Source organism: Cebidichthys violaceus, unplaced genomic scaffold, assembly GCF_023349555.1.
Source record: "Cebidichthys violaceus isolate CVI_PGR_0920_01 unplaced genomic scaffold, fCebVio1.0.p SCAF_5, whole genome shotgun sequence".
Classification (NCBI taxonomy): Eukaryota; Metazoa; Chordata; class Actinopteri; order Perciformes; family Stichaeidae; genus Cebidichthys; species Cebidichthys violaceus.
Genome location: NW_027176705.1, coordinates 6104080 through 6118033, shown reverse-complemented (window position 1 = coordinate 6118033; position 13954 = coordinate 6104080). Strand labels below are relative to the sequence as shown.

At 39.0% G+C, this 13954-nt stretch overlaps 1 protein-coding gene across 1 annotated transcript in view; it reads left to right on the top strand.

Moving 5' to 3' along the window:
• cnsta (consortin, connexin sorting protein a) overlaps positions 1 to 12396 on the top strand; it is a 21855-nt gene extending 9459 nt beyond the window's left edge. Inside the window, exons 5-13 of the mRNA XM_068730373.1 lie at positions 20 to 50; positions 1250 to 1336; positions 1941 to 2022; positions 4585 to 4606; positions 4815 to 4881; positions 5872 to 6449; positions 6823 to 7026; positions 9180 to 9333; positions 9551 to 12396. Of these exons, the coding sequence (XP_068586474.1) occupies positions 20 to 50; positions 1250 to 1336; positions 1941 to 2022; positions 4585 to 4606; positions 4815 to 4881; positions 5872 to 6449; positions 6823 to 7026; positions 9180 to 9333; positions 9551 to 9759 (1434 nt within the window). The 3' untranslated portion in view covers positions 9760 to 12396. The remainder of the gene's footprint in view (positions 1 to 19; positions 51 to 1249; positions 1337 to 1940; positions 2023 to 4584; positions 4607 to 4814; positions 4882 to 5871; positions 6450 to 6822; positions 7027 to 9179; positions 9334 to 9550) is intronic.
• The last annotated feature ends 1558 nt before the right edge of the window (positions 12397 to 13954 follow it).

The following is a 13954-nucleotide window of genomic DNA, read 5'->3' as shown; positions in this document are numbered from 1 at the left end:
TCTCTCTTTCTCTCTGCAGATTGCCGAGGCCTTTGTCCTTCACAAAGACTGTATCCTTAGTATTATGTTGGTGTGTGTATCTGTGTGTATTGGAATTGGTCGTAAACTTACCTCCTGTGTGCTAACCTCGCTGTTTTTAATTATGCATTTTTCTTTGACTACTTGTCTATGTTTTCTCATCTGTGTTATTTCACACACTGGAGTAAGAGCCTTTGAGGATTTGGAGTGACTTAAAGCTTCAGACTTTACAGATGGTGTGGTAAGAAAGAGAGCAATAGATAGAATAGAGTGGAAAGAAGCTGAACAAGAAGGGGGGGAGAGAGAGAGAGAGAGAGAGAGAGAGAGAGAGAGACTCATATATGGTGGGATGATAGATACCCAGATTAAAAAGAAAGAAAACTACAGTATGTTGCCAAAACAATACACTTGTCAGATGAAGAAAGAATGCAGCATTTACAGGTAATTTCCAAGTTAACAGTAAAATAATGATTATCAGCACTCGTAAACAAAGCCTTTCCCTGGATTGGACATCCGTTGTAGTGGAATTAAATGAGATGCTCTTATACAAAATACACTCACACACTTACAGTCAATAAAGTGTGAGACAAAGTAGGTGAAAGAGAGGAAGAAATACAAGAAAGCAAGCATGAAAAAGAATTGGAAGTTTTGACAAGTTTAATCAGAGGAAGAAATAAAAGAGTCAAAGAGAAGGGAGAGCTAGCTTAGCTATGTCATGCATGCATAGGGGCTTAGTTAGAGAGAGAGAGAGAGAGAGAGAGAGAGAGAGAGAGAGAGAGAGAGAGAGAGAGAGAGAGAGAGAGAGAGAGAGAGAGAGAGAGAGAGAGCATTTAGCCATGTCAGAGACGGATTGTGTTCTGGCTGCTCATATCCATAAACATGAGAGACTGCATCCTGGAGTGCTTTTCCCTTTATATCTGGCCTCCCCCCCTCTCCTCCTGCCGCCCTCTGTCTTTGTCCTCCTATTTTGTCCGTCTCACTTTCTTTTCTCCCTTTACTTCTGTATGCTGCAATGCAGAAAAAAAGAGGGTTTTTAGAGTTGATGCTTTTTTCAAATTATTTTTTTAAAAAGCAAACCGTACCCTGTAGGGGTTTTTGTACTGTGTGTGTGTGTGTGTGTGTGTGTGTGTGTGTGTGTGTGTGTGTGTGTGTGTGTGTGTGTGTGTGTGTGTGTGTGTGTGTGTGTGTGTGTGTGTTAGTATTTATGAGTTTCTTAACCTTTGATGTTCAGACCAGCGGGCATTATGGTGCATCCAACTAGAGAGACTCTATCACCAGAGAGTATTGGACAACCTGAGTGCACTACAAGAACAGTGGGGTAACGTACATGCACACAGCACACCTGCATCAGATGCATGTATACACAATCTTAGTGTATAGTTTTGTCTATGTAACAAAATACTTATTGTTGTATTTGTAATATAAATGCATAATGGTAAAATTGTGTACGTATATATACATTATTTACTGGGATTTAGATGTCTCTAAAAATAGAAGCTATAAAAGGTCTCTTACAATAAGGAATCAGTGATATTCACATGTAAAGAATAAAATATCACAATGCAGTACATATAATAATTTGTAAAAGAAATAAGTTGTGTACTAAACAACAGCTGCACATGGGCTTTACGTGTTACTGAATATCATCCTTATCATTGTATTTGCCCACATGCACAACTATTGAGCACAAAACTACTCAACAATATGACTGCAGCCCCTGTGTCTCGTCCATTGGATCCCAATAATGTATATTTAATGTAGTTTCAGTGATCATATAATTTAGATTCCATCAGGAAACATTCAGGATTATTGACCTATATTGCATTTATAATTGTATTGCTTACAGGGGAGCTTACCTCTGAAAGGCTACCTCATAGTTGTAACAATGCTTTTAACTCCATGTGTCTCTCCATGTCTCTCAGAGAGTAAGTGTAGAAGTTCTTTCTTTGACCTGGCAACCCAACATCTGGACACTCTAAAAAACATCTGCCGGACACACAGTCGGTCAGTCTGCGTGTGTGTGTGTGTGTGTGTGTGTGTGTGTGTGTGTGTGTGTGTGTGTGTGTGTGTGTGCGCGCGCGCTCTTTAATGGCTCAAAATACCATGTGCATTTGCACAGTAGTGCATGGAAAATTTGAGCTGTGCATATAATTCTCAGCTCTACATACATCGGTGCACGTAACTGTTACGCATTGTCTGTGAGACTCATTCAATTGACACTTTTCACACACTCTCCCGGCACACGTCCATTTTCTTATGCAGTGAAAATTTATAAGAGGTCTCTGACAGCGCACAGACAAGACAGAGCAGCACAGCGCAACGGCACCGTAAAACACTGCGATCAAGTGAACCATCTATTACAAGAACCCGGCCAGCTGCTGGCTGGATTTTGATGCGCGCCTATAGGTGCTGAAGCATCCAAAAAGGTTGAAGGAAAACTTGTATTTCAAATAAAACTAATTGTAAAGAAGTCCTAATGTGATAAAAATCGTTGGCACCAATGAATTTCTGTTCAAACTGTCCCTGACTATGACATAAGTAGTTCTGCTGTACATGTCTGTATTGGGAAAGTCAGCACAAATGACATTGTAACAGAGTGAAAAGTTCTTCATTCGACTACTCTCATAAATTAAATAAATGTTTGCTTAAATTAAAAAGTTATTTTACTGTACATGTTTGGGGAAAATTAGGAAAGGAAACATAAGCTCAATTTACATTACAATTTTACATGTTACAGATATGTTACATATCTGAAGGAACAATATGTAACACTGATGGCTAATGTAATAAATAGATACTGCAGGTCAAATTCTAAATATTGGAGAGAGTTGTTTGTCTTCGCCCTTCTCCCCAGATTCAAAGCTCACGAGAGTTGCCAGGCAGAGGACACTGAGCGCTAGACAAGCGAACAAAATTTGAACACATTCATTCAAGACCATGTTACATTTTAAGTGATTTCATTATCTGACTCTAAACTAAATTGAAAAGTTGGCAGTCAGACCGCGACCGTGGTGAAGGTGCCAAGAAAGAAAGACAGAAATGACCAAACTAAATGATGCAGTAAAAAACGTTTTTTGGTGCTGGTAAGATAAAACTAAATCCACAAGAGGAACTTGCAATATGTGCTTCATCTTGTTCTATTACAAAAATGTTGGGGGAGGTCTTTTAAAAACCACAAACCAGTCCAACATTTTGGGAGTCAGAGTATATGTGTATCAATATAAATTGTTTGCAGAAATGTGTTTTGGCTTGGATTTATAAAGTGGGTCAGATAACCTTGCTTCATCAAACATTTAAGTGTAGACGATAAACATGTTTTATTTCAGTGTTAATTAGCTAACTAGTCACCAACACGTAAGAGAGCAGAGGTTTGATACTGAATTGTGACAGTCAACCAATTTGGCATTTCCACCATTTCCATTGGCTGCACACTTAGCAACTTGTCGTCAAGAAATCACTAACATGTAACCTCTTATAACTCCTTATGTGACTAAAATAAACAAGATCAGTGTAAATGGGACAGCTTTGGAGTTACTTATTCTCTTAAAACTGAGCAAGGTTGTTTCCCCTTTTTTGTCTTTCTACTCTTTCTTAACCTAATTCTCTGTAAGGAATAGAGATCAAATGGACTGGATGTTCTCATCTTACTCTAGTTGTAAGATTGTATACAAGCATAGTGACCCACGTCAGACTGTTTCTTTGAATATAAGTTTTGTGGTGACATATTTACAAGTTGTCGCAGTAATCCAGAAAATGTTGATTTCCCAAGACAATTATCAGTTGATTACAACTTTGTATTTTCATATCTATTGTGCTTCTGTAATAAAAGGTTTGTGTGTGAGGAGTGTGTGACGTGTGTCTGTTGTGATGTGTGCTCATGCAGGTGTAACAAATTAGTCAAGGAAAGCCCACCTTGACATTTTTCAATATTTAATAAGAAGTCCTATTAAGTGTCAGATACACAACACACTTTCTCAAACCATACCTGCTTAATTTTTATTTTTTATGTTCCCAGACAGCTGGTGTGTGTGTGTGTGTGTGTGTGTGTGTGTGTGTGTGTGTGTGTGTGTGTGTGTGTGTGTGTGTGTGTGTGTGTGTGTGTGTGTGTGTGTGTGTGTGTGTGTGCGCGCGCGCGCGCGCGCGCGCGCGCGTGCCCGTGCGTGTGCGTGTGACTGCCTATAAACATATATATCTTTGTGTGTGATGAGCACTGCTGTGATAGTTTAAACATATGGCCCTCTGCTGATGCTGCTGTACTTTCAGACATTCGAGCCATCACGCTGCTAAGGTTTCACTTCTCTTAACTCATGCACACACACACACACACACACACACACACACACACACACACACACACACACACACACACACACACACACACACACACACACACACACACACAATCTCACACATACACGTGTTGTAGTAGCCAGGGAAATGTGTTCGAGCTAATATTAGGTTGAAAAGAGTAGAGCGGGGTCACCCATCTCTCACGTCTTCAAACCAAGAACAGACCTTCAATACGTTCACCATCTCACTCTGTCTCTCTCTCTCTTCTGTTCATAGACCAGGAGCCAGAGATGCTGTGGTAAGACATTCATCATTTTTGTGTGAATGAATGTGTGTTTGCATTTCAAGTGACTCACTGATATCATGGTGACATGTTGCATGTAAAATATCTATACTACACCTCTGTTAGTTTAGTGTGCGTGTACCCAATTGGATACAATTTTAAATAATTACTAAACTGTGTAGTGTATGTACATGTGTGTGTGTGTGTGTGTGTGTGTACACAGTGTGCATCTCTGGACCTTTTGAGGCCTACATTTGAAGAAGGTGGTGCACTGCCTTTGTGTACTTCAGGTGAGTGAGTAGGTGTATTAATGTCAAAGTAGGAAGTCCACTTACTGGCTTTACTTAGCTTTCAACCGAAAAGAGATTGAGTCTTCAGCCGCATATCCTGATTAAGTTGAAAGTGTCAGAAACAGTTAGTAAGTGGACCTTAAATGAGCTCTATACGGAATTCAGAACAAATGTATGATTGAGGAATTTCCTCCATATGGCTCTAAACATTGGGACGGCTGATGGACTTGTTATCAGATCAAGAAAACTTGTACCTGTTCACTGCTGGTGCTGCTCTCCATACTCACTCAAGGGTCTCACTATTTGTCAACACAATAGCACTCAAACTGCTTTTACACACTTCTGTATACTCTGATTATCACATACAATTTGACTTTAAGGGTGTACTTGACACTTCAGTGTTGCTCAGACTTACCTTGTTTACTTTGCTGGGTTCCGCTATAGACATACTGTACTGTCTGCTTTTTTGTTTGTTTGTTTGTGCCACATGTAGCATTTGTGGACTCCTTGCTGTGGTTTAATGTTTATTTAAGACGTTCGTGATACCACATGCAGACTAAGGGATCTTGCAAAATATTATTTTGCACCGTTGGCTGTGAGCCGCCGGCTTGCCGTCACCATGTTGAGTCCGTTGACAGGCAGTCATCTTGGATCTTGCACCTTTAAGAAAATCTAAGACTGATACATACACAAGTTTCAAGTAATGAATACATGGAAAACGAGATGCAAGCAGCTCCCAATGCAATGTACACTTTGAGTGTAACTGCTGTAAAGATGTTTTTTTTTAAGGTTTTATGTCAGTCTGTTGAGCCCCTTGGGTTTGTATTTGAGAGCAGTTCTCCCTGCACATAGCAATGAAATCACAGTCAATGTAGACCATTCATTGATACTTCTAGTGACATCAACTAGGAAAAGAAGGCCCACCTGGACTAATGGCTTAAAAAACAACACACTCTCCTTTTCTACTCTCTGTGTCTCTTTTTCATTCAGTCCATCAGGTTGACGAAGGAATGGAGCAGAGAGCTCAAGACCCCTCGCGTTATCAGAGGAGCCATCCAGTCATACCTTCCATTGATTTGACCGTTGGGCTTTATTCCCCTGAGATCTCAGAAAAGGACAGACAGTCAGACCCACACAGGGAAGTAGAGGGCGGGGTCTGTTTCCTTGGAGATCAGCTGACTGACAAGCACGGCAGCAACAGAGAGGGAGGAGAGGCAGAAGGAGGGGTAGAATACACCACTTCAGTCATAGGAAATGGAGTACACCCCTCTACAGTTGGAGAAATAGATCAGTCCAAGCCCGCAGAGCAGCAGGGAGGAGATTTAGGTCCCACACAGGAAAGGGAGGCAAAAGGGGACGAAGAAGAGAGGGAGGTGGAGGAGGCAGCCGAAGCTTTGGAGATGGAAGATGAGGGAGAGGAAGAAGAGGAGGAGAGGCAGAAGGAAAAAGACTCTGCTCTATGTCAGAAAGCTCTCCCAGTGGAGACTCTGGTCAGTGGGGCAGATGTGGAGCAACAACAGTTGCACCAGGAAGCCCTAGCTGAGGAGAAGCTATATGAGGAGAACCAGGTACATATCAGAATTCAGAAAGAAATGCAATAAATGTGTTTAAGTCTGTTAATTACATTATCTGTGAGTTTCTAGTTTGTTTGTTTAATTTGTTTGATTTTCCTGAAATTACTTGCCAGTTAAACTGTGTCATCAGTGTCAGAACCAGTATCCTAAATCATATTTGTTTTCTTCTGTTTATTAGGTTAGCATTGCTTCAAGCTTTTGATTACAGCTCATGCTAACTACTTAGTTCCTCTATATGTCTTAAACCAGTGTTGCTCTTGCCAATAAATAAAATGTGTCACTTCCTTTGTTCCAGATTACTATTTCCTTAAAAACAACAACCGTATATTGTTATGCAAGTTGTAACTGCACTTCTTTATCACTGCAGGAGAGCGCTAAAACCTGCCTGCACCAGGAGGCCCGCCTTCCTCAAGAGGCTCACATGCAACAGCAGGAGCAGAGTGAGGAGGTGAAAGAGGAGGAAGAGTATGAGGAGGAGGAGGAGGAGGAGTACGACGAAGTAGAGCAAGTTGACATCGTCAAAGAAGCTTCCTCACTGGACGACATGGCTAAACTCATCACTGTAGAGCAGGTGTGTACACTATCATTCTTTGCTGTGGATGAGTAAGGGAGAGTCAGACTTCTCATTTGCTTAGCAAGTTATGTTACATTGATTTAATATGTTGAGTATTAATGGCTCTATTTGTTGATACATTTGCATTAGGATTACTTATTCGAGTATGCATATAACCTGGCACAGTTTGTTACATTTTGTCTTCCTCTCAGGGTCTAAAGTAATAACTATTTTCACAACAACAACACATGGGTAGATCCACAAACACGCAAAAAAAATATTATCTTGAAATTGGCGATTTGACAACCATTTTATGGTTTCTGTTTGTCTGTACCTGCCCATCAAGCCTCTTTATAATGGATAGCTGGGTGCCCTGCTGAACAGTCCTAATGGTATTAAGTAGCCATTACCGTGATACCTCAGACTACAGATTTGTTTTGTAGATATGCAGACATTCAAACCTTCTATACCAATAAAATTAGACATTTAGAGAAAAGCAGAGAACTGGAAATGTCACACAGTGTGTCATGCACCTGCAATTTCAGCATCAAGCAGGATTACTGTGTTATTAATCCAATATAATAAATTCAGAATAGATGGATGCTAGGATTGGGCGATGTCTCCTGAATTGGCAGATGACTATGACCACAATTAAACGTCTCGATGGACGATGATATTGCTTGTTTTTGTTTTGGGATTGCCTGTGATTATGTAATGGGGCTGGCTGGGGTTTGTATTACTTCGAAAACATTTTCTTTTCTTTTCGATTCGTTTGAAGTTAATTTTGGGAATAAGTAAGAGCCAGAGTGTCCACCTTCAGTTGCACACTGCAATGGACAACGGCCATCTCTAATGGGTACCTCAATCTGGCTTAATATCTGTGTGCAGTGTGTTGAGAAAAAAAGCTTGTATTTTACAATAATTCAACATTGATTGTGTCATTGGTTGGCTTTTGCGCAAGTGCTGGTTACTGACTCATTTTCATAGTTAAATCTCTGTGAAAGACAGGAAGAGGGAGAGACATAAATGAAAGAGGTAGCTGCACAGAGATGTTTTGTACGTGGAGCAGAGACCGAGTGAGCTGAGGCACAATGGTAACCAGAGGAGTGGCCTGCTTTAATCAAAGACAGGATGCAGAGCAGCCAGGGAGATACTTTTTAAGCAGTGGTACCTCTAGCTTTTGGACGTAGCAGGACATTTTGGGTTGGGTCTGCTGAATGTGCAGAACTGAAACTTATCTTATTGGAAGCTTTTTTTAAATGTGTAAATAAACAAGACATTATGCCCCCAAGACACTTTCTTGTTGGTCTAGCACTCTTTAATACAAATGTCTAATGTATTGTATTTTTCAAATTATGAGGAAACTAACTATAAACTAGGTGCTTATCGTGTCTGGATGCATTTTTTACTACAGACTTAATAAGGTTTTAAAAATATTGGACTCGTAGCATGAAGAAATTCTCACATCTGCTTCCAATTTGAAGGTTCATAAACTAAGTTTAGTCATCAATATGGAAGTCATTCAGTTGTAACATTTGTTATTCAGCTCTGCACACGTTTTCAGATGACTTCATTTTGGACAAAATAGTTTGATAGGGAATAGAGAAATCATCTCACAAGGTCTGTGTCAGGCAGCAGGTGGATGACTACGTTATGACTGCATGTTGTAATGTTAAGCTGAGTATTGCCAAATGAGACAAGTTCTCTGCATGGCCTTGGTAGGTTATCACCACTTTGTGCAAAGTTCATTTGTAATCGTTTGTATATTTTTAGCTCTTTTGCTTTGAGTGTGAGATGATAGTTGGAGGTCTAATGTGCAACCTTTCTCATCCAGAAACCGTGCCTGATACCATATGACTATACACTGACTGTATACATACTGACTGTATATATACTGATGGTGAATCTGTTGGAGGGAGTGTTGATAGTGAGATTTAAAGTTGAATACGGCTGATTGCGAGACATACTGACACCTGGTGGACATGGCTTGTGAAATGCACCCTTTGTAAAACACACATACACTACGTTGCTATTGTTTGTGTATGAAGATGAAAAGACGGATCAAACTGTATTTTGGTATAAATTAGAAAGAAGAAGAAATTCTGTAATGTGGATGTATGTGTCTATGCATTTCTTCTCATTGTTTGTTTGTTGTTTTTTTTGCTTGTCAGATATCCCCTGCTTCTGGCCTTGTCTCCATATTGAAGAAGCGGCGCGTTTGTGTTGACAACATGAGTGTGTCTGCCAGCTCAGAGACCCGACCTGACGAAATCCCTGCCAAAAGACGTGTCCGCTTCAAAGTCCCTGATGATGGCTATGAGCAGGGTGTGTTTGTGTGTTTATTGCCTACGAGTCAGAGATTCCTATCTCTTCATGAACATGAACTAGTGTATTGCCTCATTATAAGTGATTTAATTTGCAACAACGTTATTGTCAAAAAAAGTAGATGAATTCTAAAAACGTCTCTAGTCTTTGCTATTAATCTAATGCTCTTTAACTTCCATTCAACTTCATCTCTCACTCTGTCTCTCTTTCTCTGTAGATGTCGGCGGTGGAGACTCCTGCCTGCTTCTCTTCCTCCTTTGTCTGGTTACTGTAGTGATCAGTGTCGGTGGCACCGCTCTGTACTGTGCCCTGGGAGATGCCCACTCCTCAGTCTGTCAGGACTTCTCCAGAAATGCAGACTTCTACGTTGGCCAGATACAGAGCGGGATAGCTCAAATCCAACATTGGTTTGCTCCCAGCTCATAGCGGCAAGCAGTTTGTCAACATTGTGGAGCCTCTGGCCTTACTGTTTATCACTGTAGGCTCCAGCAGTCCCTGCTACTTCCTGGGACAATGTTCCATGAGGTAATGGTGCCGGGGCAGCTACTACAGTCCCTGCCGCTATGTGGAGCAAGTGGCTATTATGCTGCCTAATTGGTTAAACAGTTTTATCAGATGCGGTTGGCATTTGTAAGCCTGCTCTACTGCATTTTTAATGCTCTTTGAATCCAATCCCAGGGTTCATTGAGCCTAAAAGTCATAGGTCAGATGTCCTTTACAACAGTAGTTTGAAAGGGAAAGTAGAACAGAGAGAGAAAGAGCATACCTGGAGAATGGAGACTGTATAACAGCAGAAGAAGAAGTGACCTACACTCCTCTCTACCCTCTCCAGATTAAATAGGTTATACATTCTCAAGCTAGGTTTAGAAATGTATAATGTGACACTCAAGTGTCCTATTGAACTGGCTGAGCGCTGTCTCTGCACACATGTTCACTGTCAACCAGTGAAGTTTCTAAAGTCACTGGCAGATAAATCCCCCGTGACTGGGTACAAGCTTTCACTGACTTTTCCGAGACTCGACTCCCTAATTTAAGAATAAGAACAAAATAATAACAGCTGCAACCCACGGAGATGTAAAAAAAAAAAAAAGTAAGTATAATGTATAGTTTGTTAACTGGGGAGCACAGAGATGCTCTCTACACACACACTGCACACATGGGAAGTGGCTCAATGAGGATTTTTTCAAACTGCTGCAACCACTAGTGTTGCTTTTATTGTTGACTTTTTTAAATCACAAATTAAATTTTAAAATGAACATACCATTCTGTGGTTTTCTACTTGGAATGAAATCATTATGTCTTAATCAATCTTTGAATGAATGTTTGGAGTATAATGTTAAACTTTTCTTTGTGTCACTTGTGGGGCATTTATGTATTATCTGAATTTGACATGAGTGTCCTCTCGCTGCCCTTTTCTGTACAACTTTTTTGCAGTGAGCTGACATGGCTGCCACTGGAGACTAAAAGTCCAAACTACCCCTTTACGGTGTTCAATGAGGTAGACGTAGCTTTGTGTAGCATATGCAAAATGTACAAGAACACAGTGCACCTCTGTATATATTGTCAGAAAAATGTTTAACATGTTGCACATAAGACTGGTACGATTTTTTTTTTTAAAGATATTGCAATATTTCTACAGGAGTTGTTGGGTTGGTCCTGGACTAAACGTAGACTTTACATGATTAGATTAAAAACTAAATATATTCATATCCACAAACTGTTTTCAGGTTCATCGTAAAAAGTTCATGCCAATGAACATCAGTTATGCACAGATAACTTGAAACAGAAAGTACTCAACTCTTAAGCGGGTCTGGCTAAGTATGGAATATTTCTGTAAAAAAAAGATACATGAGAACTGTACAATTAGTTTAGGAACCAATAATTATTCAGTGTACTCTATATCAGTACGGGCCTTGATGTCGATGGGATCATTTGAAGCTCTGTCTGCCTGTGTGTTTGCTGTTCTTAGGGATTATGGGCATCACCCTTTGTGTGAGAGTCGGTGTTTACCCTTTTTGATTTTTGCAACTCAGAATGATTTTTGCCACCTCCTGGTCTCCTTAAAGACTCTTCTAGTTAGCATCTGCCATTTCTGTTTAAACGTGTCAAATGTGTTACGTCTGCTGAGTGCTGGTTTGATGGAGAAAGAAGTACTTTTTGTGGGTGAAGAACTGATTTCCTAATGAGACGGAGAAAAGACTGTTCTGGAAAGAGGCTAACACTTTGTCCATGAAACCAATACTTTATTCTCACACCAATGCTTTAACTCTTATTTCTAGTCATTTTAAAGCAAACTATTTGGGTCGTTTTACTGCTTGATCTCACGTTTTTGCCTCGTCAGGCATCCATACTTTTTATGTGTCATTTCAGCATGTTGCAATGTTTGTTGTCCTGTTGATTATCTTTGCTTTGGATGCCGTGAAACTTACCCTAGAAAAACCACATATCTCACAAAGGTCTTAATTGTCAGGATGTAAAGACAAAAAACTAATTTAAAAAGGAGAGATTCAAGTGTCTTAATTATGTATTTATAATAGTTTAAGATGAAACCATATTGTCTTTCTCTCATGGTGTGTCACTTACAAAACAATTTGTTTAAGATATGAGGTCTCCCGGGGTGTAATGTGTAGTGGATTGATTCGTGTTTTTATTTGCACATGTCGTCTGGCTGGTTCAGATGACCGTCACTCAGAAAACCTCATATTTAATCTTCTAGATGATTTTAATTATTTATAATATGAGGGATGTCTAGTGCAGGTGGTTAAGAACAAAAAGATGCATTTGTTTTCTGTGCTTAATTATTGTCATTATACATCAGATGGCTTTTTCATCTCGTTTCACCATTGTTTGTTTTGAATTTCCTTTTCTATAACCTAACTCTTCTGAATACCAACATCTGGGTTGTTTATTTTTCATTCATTTTCAGTAATCAATAATCAGTTCTTGAGGATAATTTCAAACTGGTGAGTTTATGCTACTGTTGTCATTATCATCATCTTCACACACAGATTGCTAAAATATTCATGATTCTTCCAAATGTAAGCATTGGATATATTTTCATTTGTTTGCCCAATTGTTTTTTAAAAGAACATTCAGAAATGATTGAATGAAAAGTCATGGTTTTTGTGTATGAATCAGTACTATGTACCACTATTACTAGCCTGAAGAAAGGTGTTGTATGAATAGTTTCTCTTTGTTCTTAAAGATTGTAACAAGGAGATGAGTTTTTTATTTTCTTCCCTGTTATGTCTCCCGTTAAAGCCATTGAAAAAAAGTTGTTTGTGAGTCTCCAATCTGTCTGTCCTGCAACAATACCGGTATTGTATTCAGACATTTTGAACCTTATGTGAAAACTAGTAGCATAACATTTAGTTGGGTTGACATAATTTGCAGAAAAGACTCATGCCTTACAAACAGTAGCAAAGTTGATTTGCTGTGACCACTTTCATGGTTTTCAAGTTTGATCTTCAGAAAAAAATCCCCTTTTATGTGCAGGCAATGTGCTAATCCAAAGCAACATGTGGAGGACATAATGAATAGATTAAAACTTTCAAGGACTGTGGTCACACACTTATATTGTGAATATAATAAAACATCCTGCTGTTCATTTCCATGTATCTCAATAGTATAATAAGTCTCCTCTGCCACATTCGCATGTTTACATTCGCTGGAAAATAAACCCACCTTATGAGTCTGAGCTAACATACATTTAGATATACTATTAGATGATATTAAATCAACTGTAAACCAACTGTTTGTTCAATCTTCGTTTTATGTTGTCAGTTACCTACTTAAATTACTTACTAATTATAATTGTTTATTCTTTGGCCATTTAGGGTATTGATATTGATAGCGATCATTTTCTTCAATCTTCAAAAGAATACTGTTCATATTGACTGAAATAACGTGTGAGGGTTCGGGAATTAATTTATTGTGGTATCAAATATCAGTTTGATGAAAGCATTGAAATGTGATTAAAAATAAAAACAGATGCTTCGAGAGACAGAATAGAAGTAGTATTCATTGAGATCAAATGGAGGAGGATGTTTGTATTCAATAATCATGACTAAATACTAAGGTCTAAGATAACCTAATTTAATTTAATTAAGAATAACATTAATGAACTGTACCTTCACTGGTGGAAGAAGTATTCCGATTCTTTACTTAAGTAAAAGCAGCAACAACCCAACCGAAATTACTGCAGTACAAGTAAAAGTCCTAAAAGCATGTAAAAGTGTTATCAGCAAAAGTATCAAAAGTAAAAGTCAGTTAGCATTATACATTTAAATTAATATTACTGGTGTATTAATGTATATGTTGCATATATTGCTCTTGTATACGATTGTGTACATTTTAACTACTTTATATACTGTTGGGTAACTTAATTCACAGCTGTGCATCATATTCTATAGGATCACATTTGTAGCGAGTGGAATTGCTCGATGTAACCTAAACGGTTCCTCATATTTGGACTTAAGTACACTTAGCTAAACTAATGCAGTCTATTACAACAGTTCTGCAATAAATCCCTCCTACATCAAGATCATAATGTTCAGTTGTTGTTGAAATTGTTTTAGAGAGGTGTTTCACTGAACAGTATGATTATTTGGGAGGATTGTAA